Raw genomic sequence first — 22203 nt, 5'->3', positions numbered from 1 at the left:
AATAAAGACAGCCGTGTCTTTTTTTTTTTTTTTTTCCTTTTTTGTCATTTTCCCCAGAGCTTCTGTCAGTCTAAAGGTCCAAAGTATCAAATATTTATTTACTTGCTTTCTAGTAATGTACATAGCTGTGGTAGGTAGACCAGCTACGATCACTTAGTATTGAGACTGTACAAGGCAAACTTTGAAAGATCCTGTTCTCATTATTCTTAACTTTACCAGATTTTGGGCTGATTACATTTGAAAAAATTCAAATTAAACATTGTAGCCATCTCTGATACTTCGATTATGCAAATAATAAGGTGTTTTGCACCTGCTGATGAAGGGTTGCTCACCTAAAAGAAGCTTTCTTGGAGCAAAGAAATTTGATATATCGTAGTGGATTGACCTTTGTATTCTCCCAGATTCTGGCAAATTAGAAACTTCTGAAAATTCAGACTGAACTAGATTTCCACATTATACAAGCTAGATCCTCTACATGCTTTGCCAAATAGAATTTGCTTTATTTCTTTGTAGCTTCTGTGCTGATTATATTGCAAGTACACCATCCTCACTTTCCTTAAAAGGATACTAGGTAACTCCTAGCACTTGGTTTACTAACCACAAAAAATAAGTTTGAAAAAGCTTTTCTGCTGTAAGTAATTTTGTGTCTTACATATGCTTTTTTGTGCCAATATAAAATGACAACAAATAGATGTTTTAAAATAAGAGATACGCTTCAATAATCAAGTTTTAGCAGCTTTGCAAGTACATTTTAAGCAAGTGTAAAGTTATGTTCTGGCGTTTCTTCAGGACACTTTCTTCTTGACAGTGTTTTATTTTACAGAAGGTAAAAGAAGTGACAGGTTATTGTGTACATAATCATGGCTAATTTTTAACTTCAAACACTCCTCTGTGATCTTAAAAGCTTCTCATTTGTTCATAGGCACAGGTTTGTACAAGCCCTGTGCAACATCTGTACACGGTTTTAATACGTAGCTCTAGTGGTGGCTCTTGCTCCCAAAGAAGTTTAATTAGATACAAAAAGTAGTTTAAGCTCTTACATGACTTTAACATGGATAAGCATCATCACAAATGTTCCCACTTTAAATTGCAAGGTGCTATGGCTTTCACAGAAAAATTCATCCCCAAATCTTGCTGAGATTAGTAGGTTTTAAGGTAAACAGAATCTCAGATGTGGTCAGTTGAACCAGGAGTATCTGGGAACTTGGAAGTCTAAGCTCCTCATGCAACCCTCACCAAGAACGCACTTGGTGAATTTTGTGCTAAAATACTTGGCTGATATTTCAATGATATTCAGTCAGAAATAGAGTTAATTTTTAAACAGTGATCAAAAATTTTCTGCTTCAGTGAAACTATACCTATTTATGTAAACTGGTAAATTGATACTAATTCTGTTCAAGCAAAAGTGCATTATCACTCCGAAAAACATGTGAGTATTTTTAGCATTCTTTCCCACTTAATTCAATCCCATAGTCCATGATGTTAGTTGTAGAACTGCTGCTCCTGTGCCAGTAGCAGCACTGAGCCCATAAAATTAATTTTTGTGTGGTTTCTTGTGTGGATCTATCCCACTACCCAAAGCACAGAGCAAGGGGTGAGGCTTACAGTAATACCTATTTATAACTCCTCTTGCTCTGTGAGAGCAAGCAGAGAGTGAAATGGGATACATCTGTCCAGTTTGGTGGTTGTAACCTTTAGAGAAGACAAAAACTGAGCACAGCCTGGGCTGTGAGACACCGTGCTTGAGTCTCCAACAGACCACCTGAAATGAGGTGGGGACTCCTTGTAGTTCACCCCCACTGCCCACTGTCACTTGATGTTTCACATTCAACCAGTCTCATTTTTGCGTTGGTTAGTGGATGGCAATTTTTGATAAAATGTTTAATTTCCAAGTCTCATATTTCATCTCCTCCTCTCAAAGTGCTTTTTGACACATCCCAAAGGGAGCAGTCTTGACTTGCAGGTCAGATTTTGATACAGATGAGCCACTACCAAAGATAAGACAAATCCCTTTCCCTGCACCAAAAAGGCTAGGTAAAAACAGATATTAATAGAGTAGCTGTTTAATGTCTACTTTATATGGTAAAACTCTCTTGATTGATTGAAAGTCTATAATTTAGAAAATCTAGCAGTGATGCAGGAAAATGTACTTATTCACCCTACATGAAGATCATCTCATCAATATTTCTTCCTAGATGCTGAGAGAAGTCTGCTGTCATTGCTCTAGAAGTGCTGTTAAGTATCTGAGGGAACTGTAAGCATGCTCTTTAGCAGTGCTGTGAGTCAGGATGCTATGCACCAACCTAAAACTGACTTGATAAAACAACCTTCTGGCAGGATCTCAGGGCTGTTGCTCACTGTCACTGCTTTTAGCTGGCACTCCAGCTTACTGTCTGTCACGCCTTTCTGTGCTCTGAGAGGAACATGCCACACTGCAATCCTTCTGGCTGCTGCTCTTTTTGGTGGCACCAGACTAGACATCCCCCAGCACAAGTGTTTTCCCTCATCTATTTTTCTGTATACAGGAGGATGTTTGAGAGGAGAACAAAGTCCTTCAGTTTGGCACAATTACTGGAATTAACTGCTCCCAGTAGAGACAGTTGCATGTCACTCCTCTATCTTGATATATAAAGAGACAACTTTCAAAGTACCAGCAGGAGTTTTTCAGGGCAAAAAAAAAAATTCAGAATATTCTCTTTGATGAGCACTCACCGCTCCTTCACTTTGCACAAAGGATTTCACCTCAAAAGACTTCCCTTTCTGCATATTTCCCTACAGCAAATCAAGGAAGTTCCAAATAGGAAAAAAAAGGTGAAAAATATTGATTTCAGGTATCTGAGAATTTGGAAAGAAATATTCGCTGCATTCAGCCTTCTCTGCCTTCTAATAAGGGCAAGAACAGTATGCTGTCATCCTACCTGGCCTCCTGCCCTCTTGCCTCTGACATGGATGGCCAGTGGCTCTGTGCCTGATTTTCACCTCCACTCTGATGCCAAATCTACCTTACCAGCCTTCTGTCAGGTCACTGGGGTAACTGCTGATCACTCTAATCTCCTGCCAGACTATTTTGTTGGCAAGAACCCGTGTTGGATACATGACATTTGGTCTACTTTTACTTTTAGACTGCTCGTAAAATGACACTGCTTTCCAATTCTCTAATTTTAGGACCTTTCTGTTTCATTCAAATTTTAAGCTTTCTGTACAACCTCCATTTTTATAACACCCATTTCTATAACAAACACATTAATTGAGGTCCAGACTATTTAATACAATAATGCTCCCTAGGAAATGCTCCTGTTTAAAAAGAAATTTCACATAATTTATTTTTTCATAAAGCTTTTTGTTTTATTTTATATTTTGATGTGTTGCACAAGTCTAAAACCATTAAGATATAAAAAATAGGTATATGTGGATATATAAATGGGTATGCAAATGGATATATTAAAAAGTGGTGATTGCAACTTGCCAGTGTATAGGCAGAGGCATTTCCAGAATCTGGAAGATTTTGTAACAGAAAATGGAAAACTACAGGGAATAAGCTAAGGCAAGCTGAAGCAACATGATCCATAATATTATACTGCTATGTGTATGATTAACAGTTTTTAATGATAATTACTATACCATAAGAAATCTTCCCAGTATATAGAGATTTAGTAGTTCAAGGATGTATCTGCTGCCCTGTAGATTTTTTCCCATGGTTACAGAGATCACATTCTAGCTATTTTATTGCTTACTAAAAGGAATGACCCAAGTGAGGTAGATTTCTGATTGTCTAACAGTCCGTCACAGTCAGTCTTGGCAGCTAATAGTTTCCACCTCTAAGACACTGTAATAAGGTTACATATAATTATATTTAAGTGTGTCTTTGCAAGGTATCAGATATCCGTCTGTAAATGAAAAGGATATCAGACAAAGGTTGCTGAGCTCACTAGGTGTGGTGCAATTCACAGAAAAGTTTAGTCCTGAATGTTCTCTAAATGTGGAAGGAGATAACTTTTTTCCAAATTGAAATAAGATGCAGTAATAATAGTAGTATTATGCAAGGAACACAGTTTAGTTTCTACTTCCAGATAGATAAAGTACTTGCCATATTCCTGAGTGAATCTTTGTTCAGTCTACACCTGAAATACTACATAATTCATTACTGAGTGAAGACAAAAGCATGTTGTTAGGACGTCCACAAATGCAAGCTATCTGTGTCCAAGCAGAGTGCTAAAATCTCTAGAAAATGTTTCCATATATTATCAAAAATGATCTTATAGCAAATAGAGAACATAGTTCTCCATAGTATGCTTTTGAGAAAATTGGATGCAAAATGTTTCAAAAATCAGAATGACTGTAACTAAGAGCCATGATTTATGAGTAAAAGGAAATCAAATACAAAATATAGTGTATAGCCTTGAGTTAGTGTGTATAGCCTATTAGAACAATGTGTGTGTGCACTTGCTAAAAAAACAATAAGAGTATATTTATTAGCAAAGTCCTTCAGAAACAGAAGTTTAAAAGAAATTCATTATTGAAAACAAAGTTATATTTTTTTGAAAAAAATAGAGAGAGAACTCATAGAGGTATATCTATTGCATTTAAAATATTTTTATTTGTATGTTTACTGAATAGATAAGTATATAAACCACAAGAAAGGAGAAAAAAAGTCTAAATAAATATAAACAATACAATAATATAAGTAAAAAGATTGTTTAGAAAATGGGGATTGCAGAGCAGTTGACTTTACTTCATTGATTAAATATGACTGGATAATTTAAAATAAAATTATCTTGTTGCAATGCATGTAGGAAGAGGAGAGGTACCAGTATGGTCCTTCATGGCAATCTGAGAGCAGAGAAATTTGCAGGCACACACAGTGTGTACACACAGATCCACTAAGTCAAATGAGAGAATGATCACAGGGCAATGGTCATTAGGCAGGCTTTATACTAATTTAAAAGAGCAAATAATAGTTTGAATATTAGGGAAAAAAAAAACCCTAAGCAAAGTAGCTAAACAACACTGATACATACAGTGACACCTTTATATATTTAAAGATTACTTGAATATTTTGGAGCCACTATAGCTAGTTAAATTGTTTCTGAAATGACTTGCTGAAACACAAGCTAGAGTGGAATTCTATTTTTCTTTGTTAAACTTTCTGATGAGGACAATTTGCTTTTTATGAAAAGCCTGACTGATGCCACCACCTGCTAACTTGGGATCATTGTATCAGATGTTTCCTTCTACCACCTGCTGTATGGAATAGAGATGGAATCCAGCTGATGTTTTGACATTCTGGTGACAAAACTGTAGCTGTTTCTGCAGCCTGTGTTTTAATCTAGACATTTCCTCTGGAATATTCTGCTAATTTTAATTAGTTAAAAATTCTGCAATTATGAATTTAAAAAATTGGAACCTGGTGATTGGTTTTAAGAATTATACTTTTCTCACTTATAATGCAGTTTGGTTCTATACTGTATAAAAAGACTGAATTTACTGTAGATCTTTTATCTTTTTTACTCAATTTGTGCTTGCTTTGTATAGCGTTAATTACCAATAAGATGCCAAGCCATGGAAGATGGCACAGTATCTGTAATAACGTCTCATTATGTATGAATTAGGATGCAGATTGTCCACACCTTCTTAAAACACAAAGAGGCAGCCATTCAGAAATGACCATAAGTATTTTTGCCTGAACAGTTTCAAAGGAATGCAAAAATGACAGAGCCATGTGTGAGCCCTGATTTGATGTTGCCAGTCTTAAAGAATGGCTAATATCTAGGTAACTCACTATATACACTTATTTACAGTTTCTTGCTTTATAGCAGCACTTTTCAGGAGGAAATGTGCATGTGAGCAAAATACATGTATTCTCCTCAGAGGTCTGACAACCACTTAAGTTCCTTTGAGGCCTCTCTAGGTTATTCTGTGCCTATGGAACAGTCTTACAATTTTATTAAGTACCAAATAAAAGTTCTCAATATTGCCTCAAAGTGTAATGAGAGAGCTTATCTTTATGCATGTGTGGGAGATATGTTAAAATTACAGTGGAACTAAGGGTTTCTCATCTTTTTAGTAGTAAATGCATTATTGAGTACAGAAGTGTAATACTTCTTTGGTTTTAGAAATGAAAATGCTTAAAAGAGGGATATAGTCTTGGGAAGAAAAAAGAGGGAATGAAACTGTTTTGTTGACTCAAATTCAAAATATTTTTGTTTAAATTACTGTTATTTAAACATTAGCCATCTCTTGACTCTCCAGGGTATCAAATCAAATGACCAGACGATTTTACGTCAGTGTTTAGCAAACGGCGTCTACAACACAACAACTTTTGCTTGGCAGGAAAGTCTTTGGGTTGCAAATAATAGTTATTTGAATTTTACTAGTAACATTAAACTTCCTGTTCTAGGTTACAGAAAACACACACATTCTCTCTCAATACTGGCTTTAGACACACGCCTCAGTTTTTGTACCTCTCACTGGCTGGAAGTTGCTTTATGGGTCTTACAGAAAGGGGAACAGTGGCATCTCAGGAAAGCACTACAAACTTATTAAATCAGTTTTTTAAAGCACTGAGGAAAGTATCCTTGTACTGCCACACTGAATTCCCACAACTTATAAATGACTTGGCAATCTGTCCATTCAGCAGTACGAACTTCAAATCTGTTCGGGACAGTAAGTACACAAGACATATATTTTAGGTCCTGCTTGGCACTATATAAAGTTTGAGCCTTTTTGTTCAGTGGCTGAACCAATTTTTTATTTTAGTTCCTTTGTTCAAACTTAATCTAAATATTTTTGTCCTCAAAATGTTTGACTAGAGGAGATAAAAGAACTGGAAAAGCCTTCAGCTTGATGCCATTTCTTTCAAGCTCATGAAAAAGAAGTTTTGCCCAACAACTGTGACTTAGAGACCTCAAGAAGAATGATGTGGGATCCTTGCATTAATTTCTTTTTGGGTCTTAATGAGATATGAAACAAAGTAACAGAAAGCAGATCTAACTGCTATACAGTATATATCTGTTATACAAATCTTCTGATAGTGAAATGTTGAGTTTTTAGTGTATGAGAAACATCATTAAGAAAACAAGTAACAAGCATGCCCAGTTTACTCTAACTCAAACAGTTAATGGAAACACAAAATAAAATTTCCTTTGGAGGAAATAGAATTAAACATGGATTTGCTCCTGAATGAATTCTGCTGGATGGGATAAAACAACACTCCTCAATTAGTTTTGTAAATCCAAATCTAAATTCAGATGAAATAATCTCCTGAACTTGTATTGATTTATCAGAATAACAGTTTCTCTGTAATCTCCTTGTGTAGAAAGGGCATCACAACTTTCTGCAAGGCCAACATTTTCAATTTGGCAATCAGGAGATAATCTTTCAGAATTACTAAAGATGGAAACACAATGTAGCTCTTTACACACAGCTTTGTATTGCTTTGCCATGGAAGCCCTCATGAGTCAACTCTCTTGGTGATCAGTTCAGTATTTTTCTTGTGAGTCTCCCAGCTGGGAAAACTAGCATCTGAAGGAAGGAAAAAATATCCCATTTTTAAAAACCCAAAGAAATCCTGAGAAAAATCTGGAATGAAGATGGTAGTTTCTGGTATGCTAATTTAATGACTATCAGCTGGCAGAGACCTGACAACTCTATTCCTCAAAGTTTCTTGCAGGATATGAAGCATATACTTTCTCCAGGAAAGCCTGTTAGTACTGTACATGATTTTCCTCTCCTTATGTCTTCAGCAATTTTGTAGTCAGAGTTATGAGTTCTAACACATGAATAGTATTCTAGCAATTAATAACAATATTTGGTCAAGTAAGATACTGCAATGATCCGTGAATTTTTGATGTTCCCATATTTGTGTCACATGACTATAATGTCAGAACAGTGAAATTAATGCAAAACAAGCTCACATCTCCTTTTGAAAAACTGCACTGGGATATGAGGATGGCTCATATTATGTTCTCAGTAATCTTTTCCACTATGCTATAGAACCACACCTAGCAGAGTTTTTGGAGTTCAGATACCTCTGGATCTTCCTAGTCTTTGTGCAATTCACCACATGGACATATATTTTAATGCAAATCTCTGGTTTTGAGGAGTCTAACTTCTGCTAAAGCCAGCATGTCTAAATGGCACAGTGTTACCACTGGGTACAAAACTGAGTTGGCACAATTAGGAATCATTTCACTTGCTATTAATAATTTGATGCCCAATTTTATGACTGCTGTTAGTGTCTTGGAATGTTAAATTTATATTCTCTTGTAGACTAATTTTAGGTACTAACCAGAGTGGGACCCTGAAAAAGGCTGGTATCTAGGAGAGTGCTATATGAGCCAAACTATCCCTGGCATAACTAACAGCGTTGATATGAGAGATGAATTAGACCCTATGTCTCTTTACTTTCTTTCCAGCCAGAGTAACAGCTGCACTGTACTTGTGACTAAAAAAAAAAAAAAAAAAAAAAAAAGCATGCTTTTTGGCAGTGAGTGTACATCTTTGGGTTCACACTACAGTAATTCTTATTTTTCTGAACTACTTGTATGAAATCACTTGTACATGTCAGGTTAGACGGTATTTTTATTTGCCTCTCCTTGAAATTGTCCCATCCAATTCAACGGGTGCTTTGTACTGATGGAGCACAAAGAGTGAAGTTTGGAGCAGGATTCCTGACCAGGGTTAGCAGAAGGCACAAATCAGTCTGCCTCTGTCCTGTATCACTGAGCCCCAGCACATCCTTGGTACTTGCTTGCACAGTGCTGGATGCAACGCTTTGTAGCTGGCATTATGTCTTGGCTTTCCCTCTTGGGGAATTTGTGATGATATCCAAGTGCTTGTCTTCCCTTTGCAACACAAAGAAATAATATTAATCTATCATAAGCTTCTTAAATTAGTAGTTATGGCTGCCTGGTATATATCTGTTTGCAAAGAATACTTTTTACCAGTAAGTTAGTATTTAATAGACAATGTTACAAAATGATTAATATAAAAGGATCTCATTAAAACTAAGTGAAGCAAGTTTACATTACATGGTATGGTATTCGGTACCTTTCACTGTCTATGTAAACCTATATTTCACAGGATAAAACTTGACAACTTCACATTAAATAATATAAAAATTAGGAACCTTCTGTTATTTTTAATTAAGGAAAAAGTAAATTTACAGACATCAAGCTTAGAGTAAGTCACTGCTGTTGCAAAACTACTATAGTGTGAATGCAGATAGTGGCAGAAACATATACATATAGTGGGGAAAAAAATAACATTTTTTCTGCAGCAGTATGTATCAAAATCACGTCTGGTCATGCAGGAACAGCCCAGCTGCCAACACACGGAGAATTCTCACTGACCCAGCCAGACACCTCCCTCCAACAAGCCTAGTGAGCTCCCGTGGCTCATACTACGGGACAGGCAGTGAGCCAGGCTCACTGCAAGGCTCAGTCTGGACGGGGCCAGCCTGCTCCTGACAACAGGAGCCTTGGGCAACAGGGACTTGGGTCACTCTTGTCCCGGTGCTGGAGGTCAGGTGGCTCCAAGGTATATATGTGTGTGTATATATATATATATAGCATCAATATCTCAGTGTAAGTGTGAGATAAGTGGACGAATAGGAGAAGTGATTGTGAACTGGGCAGATTTGTGCAATGTGCTTAGTGTCCTCCCAAGAACAGTAAATAACAGCCTGTAGGTCTGATTTAAATTGCATTCCACAAGACAGAAAAATGCCAAGATACAACAATAAAGAAGTAAAATATATATTTCATACAGTCTCTTTTTTAAAGTAAAATTAGTTCATAAGTCTTATTTTTAACAATTTCACTTACTTGTGAAAGGTTGTCTTTGCCTTTTCTGAATCAGTAACGTTTGTAACTCTATTTTCCACTGTGGTTTTCAGCCAAAACCACTTACAAAAGACCAATTAAATAAAAATGGAGCCAAAAAGAGCTGAAAGGATTTAATAGCTAAACTGTAGTTCTAAGGAACAAATTTATTAAGTTTTCAGTATGTGTTTTTGCAAATCCTCCTTTTTTATCTGGTAAACCTTATCTACTGCAGCATTTTAAGTGCAAAATAAAAATATTTGAGCAATCATGACCTAATTGTAATTAATTTTGTCCATGAAATCCTAGAGAAAGCCCAAGAAGGACAGACTATCCTTCTATTTCATTGACTTGCAAAGTAGCTGGTGCAACATACTTCACTCCAAACATATCAACTGGAAGACATAAGTGAAAAGAATAAATACTGTAAATAGATGGATTTATTTCACTTATGTAGGAGGCATTTTAAAGACAACTATTCAATAGCAAGCTTTCATGTCAATGCAGATTTAATGAAGTCAGAATACATTACATTTCTGAGGACTGCATTTGCAGATGTAAACCAGCAGAGTTCCACTGCCTTAGCTGGAGCTTTACAAGTATATAACTTATAGCCTTGAAAAATCTTACTAAATATTCTCAATTGTGTCTCCTTTCTTCTTCTGTTTCTTTGTAGCTGAAGACTATTTTCTCCTGATTTCCCCCCTACACCTCTGTTCTTTTAATAGGTATTTTCCTTTCTTTTTTCCTCTCCACTTCAGTCTTTTCAGCTTTCTCCAAGAACCTCTTTTAAATGTTTGTTTCATAGAATCATAGAATAACCTGGGCTGGAAGAAGGCTGTGGAGGTCACCTAGGCCAATCTTCCGCTCAAAGCAGGACTAATTAAAAAGTTAATTCAGGTTGCTCAGGGCTTCCTGACCAGATGACTTCTTAGTATATAGACGGATAGAGACTGCACAACCTCTCTGAATCCTTTTTTCTGTACTTACCCCCCTTTTTTTTCAAATTTAGTTTTTAATATTTTATTATTTTTGCAGTTCTGCTTCTTTGAGTAACTTCCATAATTCTTCATCTTCATTCCATTCTTAACGCCTGTCTCTAGCCTTCTACCTCTAAGAGTTGTAGCAAACATACTATTTCCATGCTTTCTGAATTTTCTGATATTCTTATATTTCTTTATAATAGAAATGTACCTCTTGCTTTGATATACAGGGTTATATTTGCTCCTCACAAGATTCAAAGTGATGCCATATGGGTAGAGGTCAAATGAATGACCGCAGTCTATTGCCCAAAGCCATTGAGGTAACACGAACACTACTAGAAATGCCTTAACCCCCTGCCCTATTGTCCTTTGCTCCTGCACAGCTAGCCCATCTTGCACTTGAAAGTCAGACTTCTGCCTGATATCTGTAGAGCTTCAGTAGTTTTTGAAGGAATAATGCCTGCCAAGGACAAAAAGGTGTTCAAATGTCAGGCCTCACATTGCCTGAATCATCAGATTCCTGTTTGGAAATTTACTTTTTGTTTCAGTTGAAAATTTGGGGAAAAAGTGCCTTAGCTGGCACTGGTTTTTGTCCATGGCACTGACCGGAGCTACTGGAACATGTGTCAATCTAAATGAAGGGTGTCAGTTGTAAATTGTTCTAAACAGTTGATCTTCAGGGAGAGATAGACCTTCAATGTTTGCTATAGAAGAGCTGGGGCTCCATTCTCACAAAGAATACCAGGAAATTTAAACACATTAAAATGAGAGTTGAGAGAAGTAATATTATTGCTTTTAAAATATTTTCATCTGAAGTAAATGTCTTTCCTAAAATACTAAAAATACATACATTGTTAAAAAATTGAGTCATCTTATATTTGCTCCGAAGTGGTCCACAACAAAGCTTTGTGCTTGAATTGGGATCACTGAACCTTTGACTTTCCTCATCCTTACTGCTTTTGTCTATTTTTACAAAAATTTTGCAAATCATAAACAAGTGAAACATCACATCTGAATCAGTGGGTATTTGAAGTAGTGCCCATTTGCTTCATCACTGATAACCATTTAAGTTGACTGGGAAGGCAATAACTTGCTGCACTCTGATAACTGCTTCAACGAGTAAAATCCAAGAAATGGGAAAATTCAAATTTCCTAGAGAAATTGGAGGCATGTACGACAATTGCTCCTCTCAGTTTAATGTCATACTATTGTTTGTACATTTTCTGGCAATGAAATCAAAGCACTCATCCTTAAACTTTGCTCTACTTTTCCTCTACTCTACATTGTCCATGAGTGTTCTGCAACAGGACATCTCAGGGTTCTGAAATGGATCTTGTACCTTCATGCTTCTGTGGTTGGCAGAATGGACGTCTCTCCTCCAACCTCCTTTCTCACATCCAATTCTCAGAACAGGAGTTCTTTTTACCTATCATGAACAGTCTTCTCTTGTGTATGCAGTTTAAAAGAAATAGTTTGAAATTCTTGCTTCTTGTTGGATTTCTTTGATATTCATGGTATTTGGAGACAATAAGCTTTTTGATTGCTTTCACTTCGCAGAACTTCAGGTTTCAAACATGTTTTTTTCTTTTCATATAACTGTGCTTATCAGTGACTCCACATGGAGAAAACAGTTTAATATCCCTCTGAGAGCTTCTGTCTTCTGGGTATTTAAGAAGAAATGTGGTATTCCTGACAAGACTCAATATTCTCAAGATTATGCTGGATACCAACATACATTGGAACAATCCAGGTATTTCTTCTACAATCCTGGACTCTTGACAAGGGATGTATGGTTTCATTCTAGCAGTGAAGGCTGTTTCAGTACTACACAGCTTCACTCAAGGCCTGATTAGCCCATTCACTCATTTCATGAGAGGGATACCGGGCTCCCTGAACGCTGGGACAAGAAGCTCTATGAAGACTTTGCCCAGAGAGAACAACTCAAGCAGGGGACCTGGAGCTAGAACAATTCTGTCTCTCGACACCGTGGTGTCAGGCTCTGCCCGGACATCCCCTTCCTTCGAAGCTGCGCGGGGAAACGCCTTCCCCCAGAGCTGCGGTGCGGGGCAGGTGATCGGCGGGGGCTGCGGCTGGCTGATCCTCAATCTGTGAGACACTGACACCGCCGGCTTCCACGGCACGGCCTCTGCCGCTCCCGGGGGGAATGCGGCGTTGCCAGGCTTCTCAGAAGCCCGTGTTTTGGCTGGAGCGACGCCTCTCGCGTGCGGTAACGCCGCCTGCACCCGGGGGGCGATGGGGGGCGGCGGGACGGGGCCGAGAGCCCCGGGCCGCCCCTGGCCCCGCCGCGGAGCCGCCCTCCGGCTGTGGGCGGCCGGTGGCCGGGGGGCGCTGCCAAGAGCGGGAGGGCCCCGCCTGAGGGCAGCGGGCATCGCCGCGCCGCCCCGCCGGGGCAGCGGCACGGGAGGCGGAGGCAGGGACGGGAAGGGAAGGGCCGCCCTCGCCCACCCCGGCGGCAGAGAGCGAGTCGGGGGAGCGGAGGCGAGGGGCGGGAGGAGAGGGAGCGCGGGCGCGGGGCGGCTTCCCGCGGGCGTGTGCGGGGCCGCGGAGGCGGCGGGACGCGGGAGGGGCGCGGGGCGCATGGAGGAGCGGCGCGGTGCGGGGCCGGCCCGGGCGGCCGGCGGGCGCTGAGGCGGCGGCCCGGGGGCGCTGCGGGCACGGCCGCCGCGGAGCGAGCCATGCGGGGGGCGAGGCGGCTGGCGGCTCTGCTGTGCCCCCTCGCCCTGCTCGCCGCCGCGGCGTGGGGAGTCCGCTTCCACCCCGGACAAGGTAAGCGAGCGGCAACAAAGGCGGCGACGGGCGCGGGGTGCCGGCCCTGCGGCGGGCGCCGTGCCCTCCGGGGCGGCCGCCGCTCCCCGACGGGCGGGAGGAGGCAGCGCTCGCTGCCGGGGGCGGCCGCCGCCGCGGGGTCTCGCCGGGAGTGCCGGCGGCAGCCCCCCGCCCCCGGCTGTCAGCGGAGCCCGGGCCGGCGCCGCGAGTGCCGTGCCAGGAGCCGTGCGGATGCCAGCGAGGGGTTGCTGCTGCTGTGTCAGGCTGAGCCTACTGCCTTCTGTTGCAGAGACCTTGGTGAAGCAGCTCTCCTCTTATGAAATCGTCACACCTGTCCGAGTGAATGAGTTTGGGGAGGTTTTCCCGCACACGCATCACTTCAGAAGGAGGAAAAGGAGCTTGGAGGCACCTCTGGAGCCCGCTGCTTTCCGAACACATTACCAGCTCAGGGCGTACGGGCAGGTCTTCCGGCTCAACCTGAGTGCTGATGCAGGCTTCGTTGCCGCTCAGTACACGGTGGTGCACGTCGGGGCCCCGCAGAAGCAGTCGTCCCCTGACTTGCGCCACTGTTTCTATCGCGGGCATGTCAATGCTCAGGAGACGCACATGGCTGTCTTCAGCATCTGTGGTGGTTTGGTAAGCATGTTGGTCACTGCTTCCTGTCTCCATTCATATTCTCCTCGCCGAAAGAAATGTAGTGGGATGCCTTTGCTGGAGAGCTAAGCTGGAAATTCTTGGGCATCATTCCAAGTAGTTGGAAATGAAATGTCTTGGCATCAGCAGTGTGCAGTCATGATGATACTTCTCTGGTGGGATATACAAATGCCACTCTCAAAGGATCTATTGCTGGCCAGTAATACAGTTGGTTGATGTAACTCCTGACACCAAGAGCGTTGAAACAGGAAAAAGCATGCCTTAGAAACACAGTAAGCTATTGACTTGATACAGTGATGCCGTTAGTTAGCATCACTTACGTGTTTGTAGCTTAACAGATAATGTGGTTGTGTGAGTGAGGAGTAATAGTAGTTGAGATAGTGAGAGAACAGCTGGTGTTGATCAGTTTCTTTGTCAACAATACTGTCAAGGTATAGTTATATCCTAATAAGTGTGCAGCAGTGCTCTCTAAACACATTTCTGCTAAAATGGAATAGGAGATCTCCTAACTTCAGTGTCTGTGAAACTTCTAAAGAATTGATTTGAGTAGACAAATAAAAACTGCAATGATATACATTCTGTACTTATCCCTTGATAGCATTTATTATGTCTTCCAAAGTGATAATGGGGAAATAGTATCACATGACTGTCTTTGAAAACAGTTGTACTGTGTTGCTAAATTTTATAGTTTTGTGCCTAGAAACATGAAGACTGGTACCTTGTGCTTTACCACATCACTACCTATTGAAATACTGTGGACAAGTTGTGTGACATGCACACTGTAGAAATACAGCGTTTGTAAATATTACTGTGAACTTGACTTGCTGGTGTTCCATTTTTTTGCAGTCAGGAAACTCAAGGTGGAAAACTTAATTTTGTGACCTCAGGAAAATCCAACTTCATATACTAGTCTCTTTCTAGTAGCCTGCACGAAATAGAATGCAATTGTTTGGCTGTATTTTGGACTGTTTAATGAGTATTAAAAGAAGGTCATGCACAGGATAGAAAAGAGAACCAGAAATATCTGCTATTTGAGAGACACACCTCTTTCTTGTGCTTCTTGGATATTTGGATATATACTGTTTTGTCTCTAGGTTGAGGTGTGTGGACTTGGGATAGTCCTTGAACATTAGTGGAGAAGTAAACATTTGAAAACAGTAATTCTGTATTCCTCCTAAGTTTTGTCTATTATCTTGCTTTATGAACAACTGTCATTGGTTCTTGACTACATTATCCAAAATCCAATTCAAAACTATACTAAATACCTTAATATGTTTACTAAGAGACAGAAAGATGAGGTATCACAAATGTGGGTGGTTTTAGTTTATTTCTTCCATGTTTTAATAGACTCTCAAATACCATGTCATTGAGAATAGTGGCATACTTTATACAGAATATATACAAGAAGTTCTAAGAATCATGACCTTTGCCTGTAAACTGTTGCTTTGCAATACTTTAAGGGACCATGTACATGGTCTCTTCAAATATTTCAACTTACTGCTGTTGAAAGTAAGCTACCTTATTTATCAGTTCTCAAATTCTTCATCACAAGACCATCTTCTTGCATGCAACAAGCTGAATGTCTCACTTCTTATTTCTCCTCGCCTCCTCCTTACTGATACATTACAGCATCATCACGAACGTGTGTGGTCAGAAATCCCTGAGTGCCTTTAAGTTAGGCCTTTGCCTAGTCTAGATGAGCCTTGTGAACTTTTCACTGCTGTTTCCAGCTCTATACCTCATATCCTCAGTCATTGCTTGGCTCACAGAGTGCCCAGTCTGAGCCACCAGCAAAGACCTTTGTGTCCTGCTGCTCTCAGGACTTTCCCCCAGCTCCCATTTCACTTTCTGCCCAGGCACTTACAGCCTTGGAAGGTATATAGCATAGCCAGTGTTGTGTCTGCTTTTCCCTCCATGGTGAAGGTTTTCAGAAGAGGAAGCAGAGCCTCCATGGATGCTGTTGCACTTCTGTGGGATGTAGTTTTCCAGGGAGGGATTGGTGGTCATAGCCAGCTGATTACCTATAACTGCACAGAGTGTTCTCTGATCTGATTTAGGACCTTCAAGCTAATGTTCTTCCTTGTCCTCATGGATTTGAAGCAAGTGTTTTCAGCCTTGTGTGACTGCCAAAGGAGAAAACTTTTTTGGAGTTGAGAGAAGAATGAATGTGAAAAGAGGAAACTACAGACCAGGTGGAATTATACTGTGAGATCTTGTCCTCTGTGAATGCATTCCTTATTCCTAAATGAGATTACCCTCAAAAAATTAGTAATAAGATGTTTTTATCCTTGAAGTTTTTAAAATTTCACAGGTTTGTGTATTCAGTAAATGTACCTGCAAAAATAATTAGTCAGTTATTGCTCTTTTGATGAATAGTGCCATGCTTCATGAGTGCATCCAAACATTTAAAGTCTGACTGCTGCTGAGGTAAGACACTACTTATTGGGAGCAAGAGAGTAGAAGCCAAGCTAGTGACTGAGTAGCCTTGCACTATATTTATTTTAAGTTATATCCTTTCTCTTTGTAGGATCACTGAACTTGAGCTTAGTGTATGGAAGCTAAGATACTGCTTTGAACTACTAGGTATAATTTTATCTTCCAGCTTTGCATATAGAAGGGAATTGCTTATATTTGACCAATGCTTCAAAAGCTAGGGAGGAAAAATGACTTGTACTTAGTTATAAAGGTACAGGAAGTGTAATAATGGAATTTTAAAAATTGCTCTGGATATGTGCCTGAGTCATGTGAAGTGAAACCAGGTATTTGTGTTTGCTTTATCCTGTAGGCATCTATCCCCAAGGTCTGACTGCATTCATTCACAGCTTCATTCCTCCTCAAATTCCATTTTTTCTTTCATTCTCAGGTTGAGTGTGTTGTCCTCCTCCACTCTGCTTTGCCATTTCACCCTCTGTAAAGCCTTTTCCTTCATGTGCTAAGAGCACCTACAGCCCAGAGTACCCATGGAACATTGCTTAATGGCTCCTGACACCCTGTATGCAGTTTTGTTGTGTTACATTTCAGAGCATGCCCTGGGTTCAGGGGTACAAATGGCACAGGGAGGTTAGGAGGTCAGCAGGGAGTCTGTAGTAATTGCAAGGAGGGAGTGTTTAATTAGGGAACTTTGGGATCCATCAAAGGCAGAAGGTCATTTGGAGTGATGGCCTGAGTGCCTAGCTGAACATCTGATCCCATAAAGGCATATTGCTTACATCTTTAGAGTAATCTTTGAGATTTCATGCTTTATTTCACTTTTTTTCTTAAGCTCCATCTTTTTTACTTTTACTGCATTAGTCAGTTATAGCTTCCTACAAACACAGGGAACAGGATCTGTGTGCATGTAGACTAAAGAGAACTTTCAAATGTAGTGCAGACAGCATAATCAAAGAGGTAAACCCCCAAATAATTAAAAATAAATTAACTTTTGAGAACATGTGACTTGTGAGTTTAATGACAAATACAAGCTAATATCAGTGAATGAAGTGTCTTATAAATGATGATAACTCCCTTATTTTAACTAGAATGCACCTTCAATTCTTGGCAGGACCCATCTAAAGAAAGGAGCTTTTTTTGATTGTGTTTGTTTGTTTCATCATCCTGAAAGAATGCTATAGAAACAGTTTGTTTACTCTTTTGAGAAACCTGGTGGGGTGTTTCAGGGTTTAGGGGGGTGTTAGCTGATGTTGAGGATAGATATTTTTGGTGTCTGGTCTCTAGTGTGTACAACAATTTCACATGCTCACTGACTGGCAGAAGTTAGGAGTAGCAAAGTACACATGAATCTCTTCTTGCATGGATTTGCCAACTGTCAGCTTCCTGCAGTCCAGGAAGACTTTGTTCTAATGTAGCTTTGGAGGTTTCTTCTTCAGCAGCTCAAGGGAGCCCTTTGGTAATGCTCCCTTACTGCACATCGACATTTTGTCTGGAAAATGGCAGGAGTATGAACCTAAGTGTGGATCTTCACAATCCTCAGTACAGGAGGTTGTGTTTCTTTTTTATTGATACGGGTCAGCAAATCACCTTTCTCTCAGAAAACAGGTTTTGAAAACATCTCTGTCTGGTGCTAGTGGGTAAAGTGGCTGCTTTTAAGGAAAAGTAAGCAGTCCTGGAATTTGTCGTAAAAAACTGTGATTTTTAATTGTTTGGTTAAAAACCCCAACAATCCAAAGCCCAGAAACTTGCTAAAAGCTACTGCTAGCATAGCAAGCATCTAGTTTCTTGTGGTGATCTAGTGCAGGTAACAAACTCCAGATATCTGCTCCCTGGTTTTGTGCCTCTTAGTTCTAACAACCTCAATGAGTTGTTTCTACATTGTTTCTTCCAAGAAACTTTTACACTTGTAACTGAAAAATACGCTTGCCTTGATGTAGTTTTATGCTTTAACTTCAAAAAAGTTACTTTCTAAATCTGCAGGACAGGATAGTTTCAGCTTTTGGGTTATATTTGTAATGCTATGAGCATCTGTAAGGTACATAATGGATTTCATAGTTTTTTTTATCTTAATGTGCCAATTCCATCATAATCTAGGAAAATCCTATTAAAAAGTCAACTCAAGGCAATTGATTCTTGCTTGAGCAAACAAGGTCTTACTGCTACTGGCTGGGTGATGTGAAGACTTCCACTTAGTAGTTCTGGTTTCTTGTGTCATACACTCATATAAGCTGAGACTCCAGCTCTGGATCTGCAAAACAGGAAGAGTTTCAGTACTTTGATTATAACCTTGAGCATTTTTTCTGTCTCTGATCAGCACAAAGTGGTTGTAAAAGGTTTTACTTTGCAAGTTTAAGAGAAAATGTTCTTTCTTTCTGGCTTACTATTATAAAATCTTAAGACAATTTAGGTCCCTCCTACAGCTGTTTTAAAAACCCTGAAACTTCTCCAGTATGTTTTCCTCAGGCTCTTTGCATTTCAACTTTTCCTGGAAATGTTTCCACAGATGCTATACCTTCCCACATGGGCCAGCACAGATTGGTAAATAGAGGTGATAATTGCAGTTGTAAACCTGAGAAGATACGTGGAGTTGTGGATTGTGCTGCTGAAGGTCTGTCACAGAAAATGTTTTAGCAAAAGCAGTAGAACCTGAGTGTGTGTCTGCCTGTTCACCAGCAAAATTCTGCAGAAATTGTCCTTTCAACAGACTGGATGTGCTTATGTAACACTTTATGTCAAGAGTGCTCAGCCATCTCTGGCCTGCCTTCTGCACTTGTCCTGTGTCTAGTGGCCTTTCCTTGGTGGCTACTTGGGCACATTCTTTACCCATATGTTTGCTAAATAAATTGTTTTGATGGCTGCAGCTTGTCCTTAACTGTTGCTTTTATTGTTTGGATCTATGTGATGCAGGTGAATTTGCTGGTATGCTCTGGGCAGCCAAGGGAACTTCGATTTACTTTTATCTGTGTGTATATACACACACACATGCTCATTAAAGAGGAAGTACACAGAAGTTTCTGTGTCAGGGGAGGGCAGAGTACACAACATATGGCCCTTTGCTGTCACTACACTAAATTACTGGGATGCAAATAGGTGTGTGTTTGGAGGAGGGGGTTATGTGTGGGGGTTTTCTTTCTTTGTCTGAACTTAATTCTTCCAGTCCCAGGTGGCAGCCCACAGTGAGCTGTCACGGATCTCAGGAAACTTTGTACTCTTGGGGAATAGATAGGCTCCTCACATGAGATAGTGTATCTGCAGTAGTCTCAATTCTCATTCTGTTTCAGACATATCCTCATGTAGAAAATGTCAAGATTAAGGTAGCAAAGGCAGACGCTGAGAACAGTTAATACCTTCTGGGAATGCACATATTGACAGAAGTACTCAAGGTAGCTTACTGTGTGGCTGACTAAGGTGAAAATAACCATAGCTTGTGTGCTCTTGAGTGATAACTCCCTGTGATGGCACTTATGAGGTCAAAAGGACTATACAGAGTTATTCATCTTCCAGTGAGAAAAAAAAGGTAGTTACTTAAAAACATCAAAACTAGGAAGTTCTCTTTAAACAGAGATAAATTGTAAATGTAAATTTGCTTGACAATTTCTGAGACAGGCAAGATGATATGATCTTGTTTTCTCCAAGATAAAGTGTATGGATACCTGAGATCTGTGTTCTGTCAGAATAGTTTAGGTATTAAAACCAAATCCCCTAAAACTCGAAAATAAAAGCCTACAACCCACTCCCTCCCAAAGTAACCCCCAAACAAACAAGATAATCCCTTCATGTATTTTGCTTTGCTAATTTCAACAGGCATTGCAAAATAACCGCTTTTCTCTAATGGAATCTCCATGTATTTATCTATTTTAAAGAAGTTGTTATGCATATTTTTAGTTGACTTGTCTAGCTTGTTCACTGTAAATTGTATATAAATGAAAAAATAAATAAATGACCCCTCTCTCTTCCTTCCACTCCAATGAATCTTGTTAATTTCCATGAACTTCTGCTCTTTCCAGGCGGTTTTGAGATTTTTTTAACATTCTCACAAATTGTCTGCTATTTAGCCCCTCTGTTTTTGCTACAAATTTTATTTAGAAACTCCTAAAATACAATTTTCACCAATCTTCAGCCAGACTGTCTAGGACAGCTTCACAAAGGAATCCTCAGGGTATCTAGTGCCTATACTTCCTACAAGAACAATGTTTCCCCTATATGTTCCTTGTTTCTGACTGAAAGTAGCTTGGCAGTAAGGACACTGGATCCAGTGATTTGGTTATCCTATGGTTATTGGTAAGGTGTGGTCTAAGCATAAAAATAGGTAAAATCTCTTTAAGCATTTACATGGAACTTAAGTTTCAATCTGGAATGAAGAAATTTTATCTAAGCAATGATTAGCTGTCTTTGCAGACCAGGACACTTCCAACCATAGGTGAATGCCCCATCAATACTTTCAAGGGTGTGATTACGGTCAGCACATGCAATCTTACCACAGAATTTGTCAGATGTAGTTAGATTCCTATAAAAAACTTTTAGCATTTTATTTTCTAAGAACATCAAAAGTAATATTGCTTTCAATCATTTCTAAAAACATATTCTTAGCAGAAAACATTTCTTGCTAGATATTTCTTCCCTGCTGCTTAGCTTGTGTTATTAATTATTATTTTATTACTGTTTTTGTATTTCTGTTATATTAGCTCTGATCTTAATACATTAGCTTGACCTGCTCTCTCTTATTGTGTTTCTAGCTGAATTATCTTCTAGTAGAAATACTTTTTCCAGATGTTGGCAGTGTACTATGATCACTCAAATACTGTTTTTCTTTAATTAGGCAATGCTTCTGAAGTCTTTCATCATAAAATATTGTAACAGTAAAGCAGGAAGAGAAAAGGGGAAGGATTCTTTCATGCTTCAAGAGCTTTGAATAAACAAAAGGGGAGAGATAGTAGAGGGGAAGAGAATAATATAAAAGGAAGGGGTTTGAATTTACTTTGTCTGTTAAAGTGCTCTTGCAGGTTTTTAAGTGAGTTAAGAGCCATACTTTAAGGGCATGAGAAGTACTTGAGGACAGGAGTGGAGCTTACCTGGGAGGGAGTCTGCCAGTTTAGAGTGAAGTTTTCCAGAGCTTCAGTTGTTCTTTTAGAGTTTTTATGAAACCATTCCAATTGTGCTGTTGGACATATTAATTCCTCATTTCTGAAATCTGCTATATATCCCTTATGTTTTCCATGTGTTCTGCAAACTTTATAGACAAAGATATAATTTGTATACGGGGATGGTAAATTCTTTAACCAGAATTTTGCAATATTTACTTCTATAACTCTTGCAATAGAGTTAATATTGGTTAAAACTATACCATATTAAGCCACTTTAAACCACTAAGTCATACCATATAGTGAGTAACTGTGTTGATCCCCTGAACCTTGATTGAGATCATCCATAATATTTTAAATCCAAAAAATAAATTAGCATTCTCATGTGGGCTTTCTCATAAATTTTCTCAAATCCATGCATATGCATTGTTCTGGGTAGCACTTCTC

General features: G+C 39.5%; 1 protein-coding gene across 1 annotated transcript in view; it reads left to right on the top strand.

The window, feature by feature from the left end:
* Positions 1 to 13407: 13407 nt before the first annotated feature.
* ADAMTS20 (ADAM metallopeptidase with thrombospondin type 1 motif 20) overlaps positions 13408 to 22203 on the top strand; it is an 88166-nt gene continuing 79370 nt past the window's right edge. Inside the window, exons 1-2 of the mRNA XM_066319050.1 lie at positions 13408 to 13591; positions 13881 to 14227. Coding sequence (XP_066175147.1) covers positions 13501 to 13591; positions 13881 to 14227 — 438 coding nt within the window. The 5' untranslated portion in view covers positions 13408 to 13500. The remainder of the gene's footprint in view (positions 13592 to 13880; positions 14228 to 22203) is intronic.

The sequence above is a fragment of the Sylvia atricapilla genome, chromosome 5 (assembly GCF_009819655.1).
Source record: "Sylvia atricapilla isolate bSylAtr1 chromosome 5, bSylAtr1.pri, whole genome shotgun sequence".
In the NCBI taxonomy this organism is placed as follows: domain Eukaryota; kingdom Metazoa; phylum Chordata; class Aves; order Passeriformes; family Sylviidae; genus Sylvia; species Sylvia atricapilla.
The sequence above is the reverse complement of the archived record's forward strand: the minus strand, read 5'-3'. Positions and strand labels throughout refer to the sequence as shown.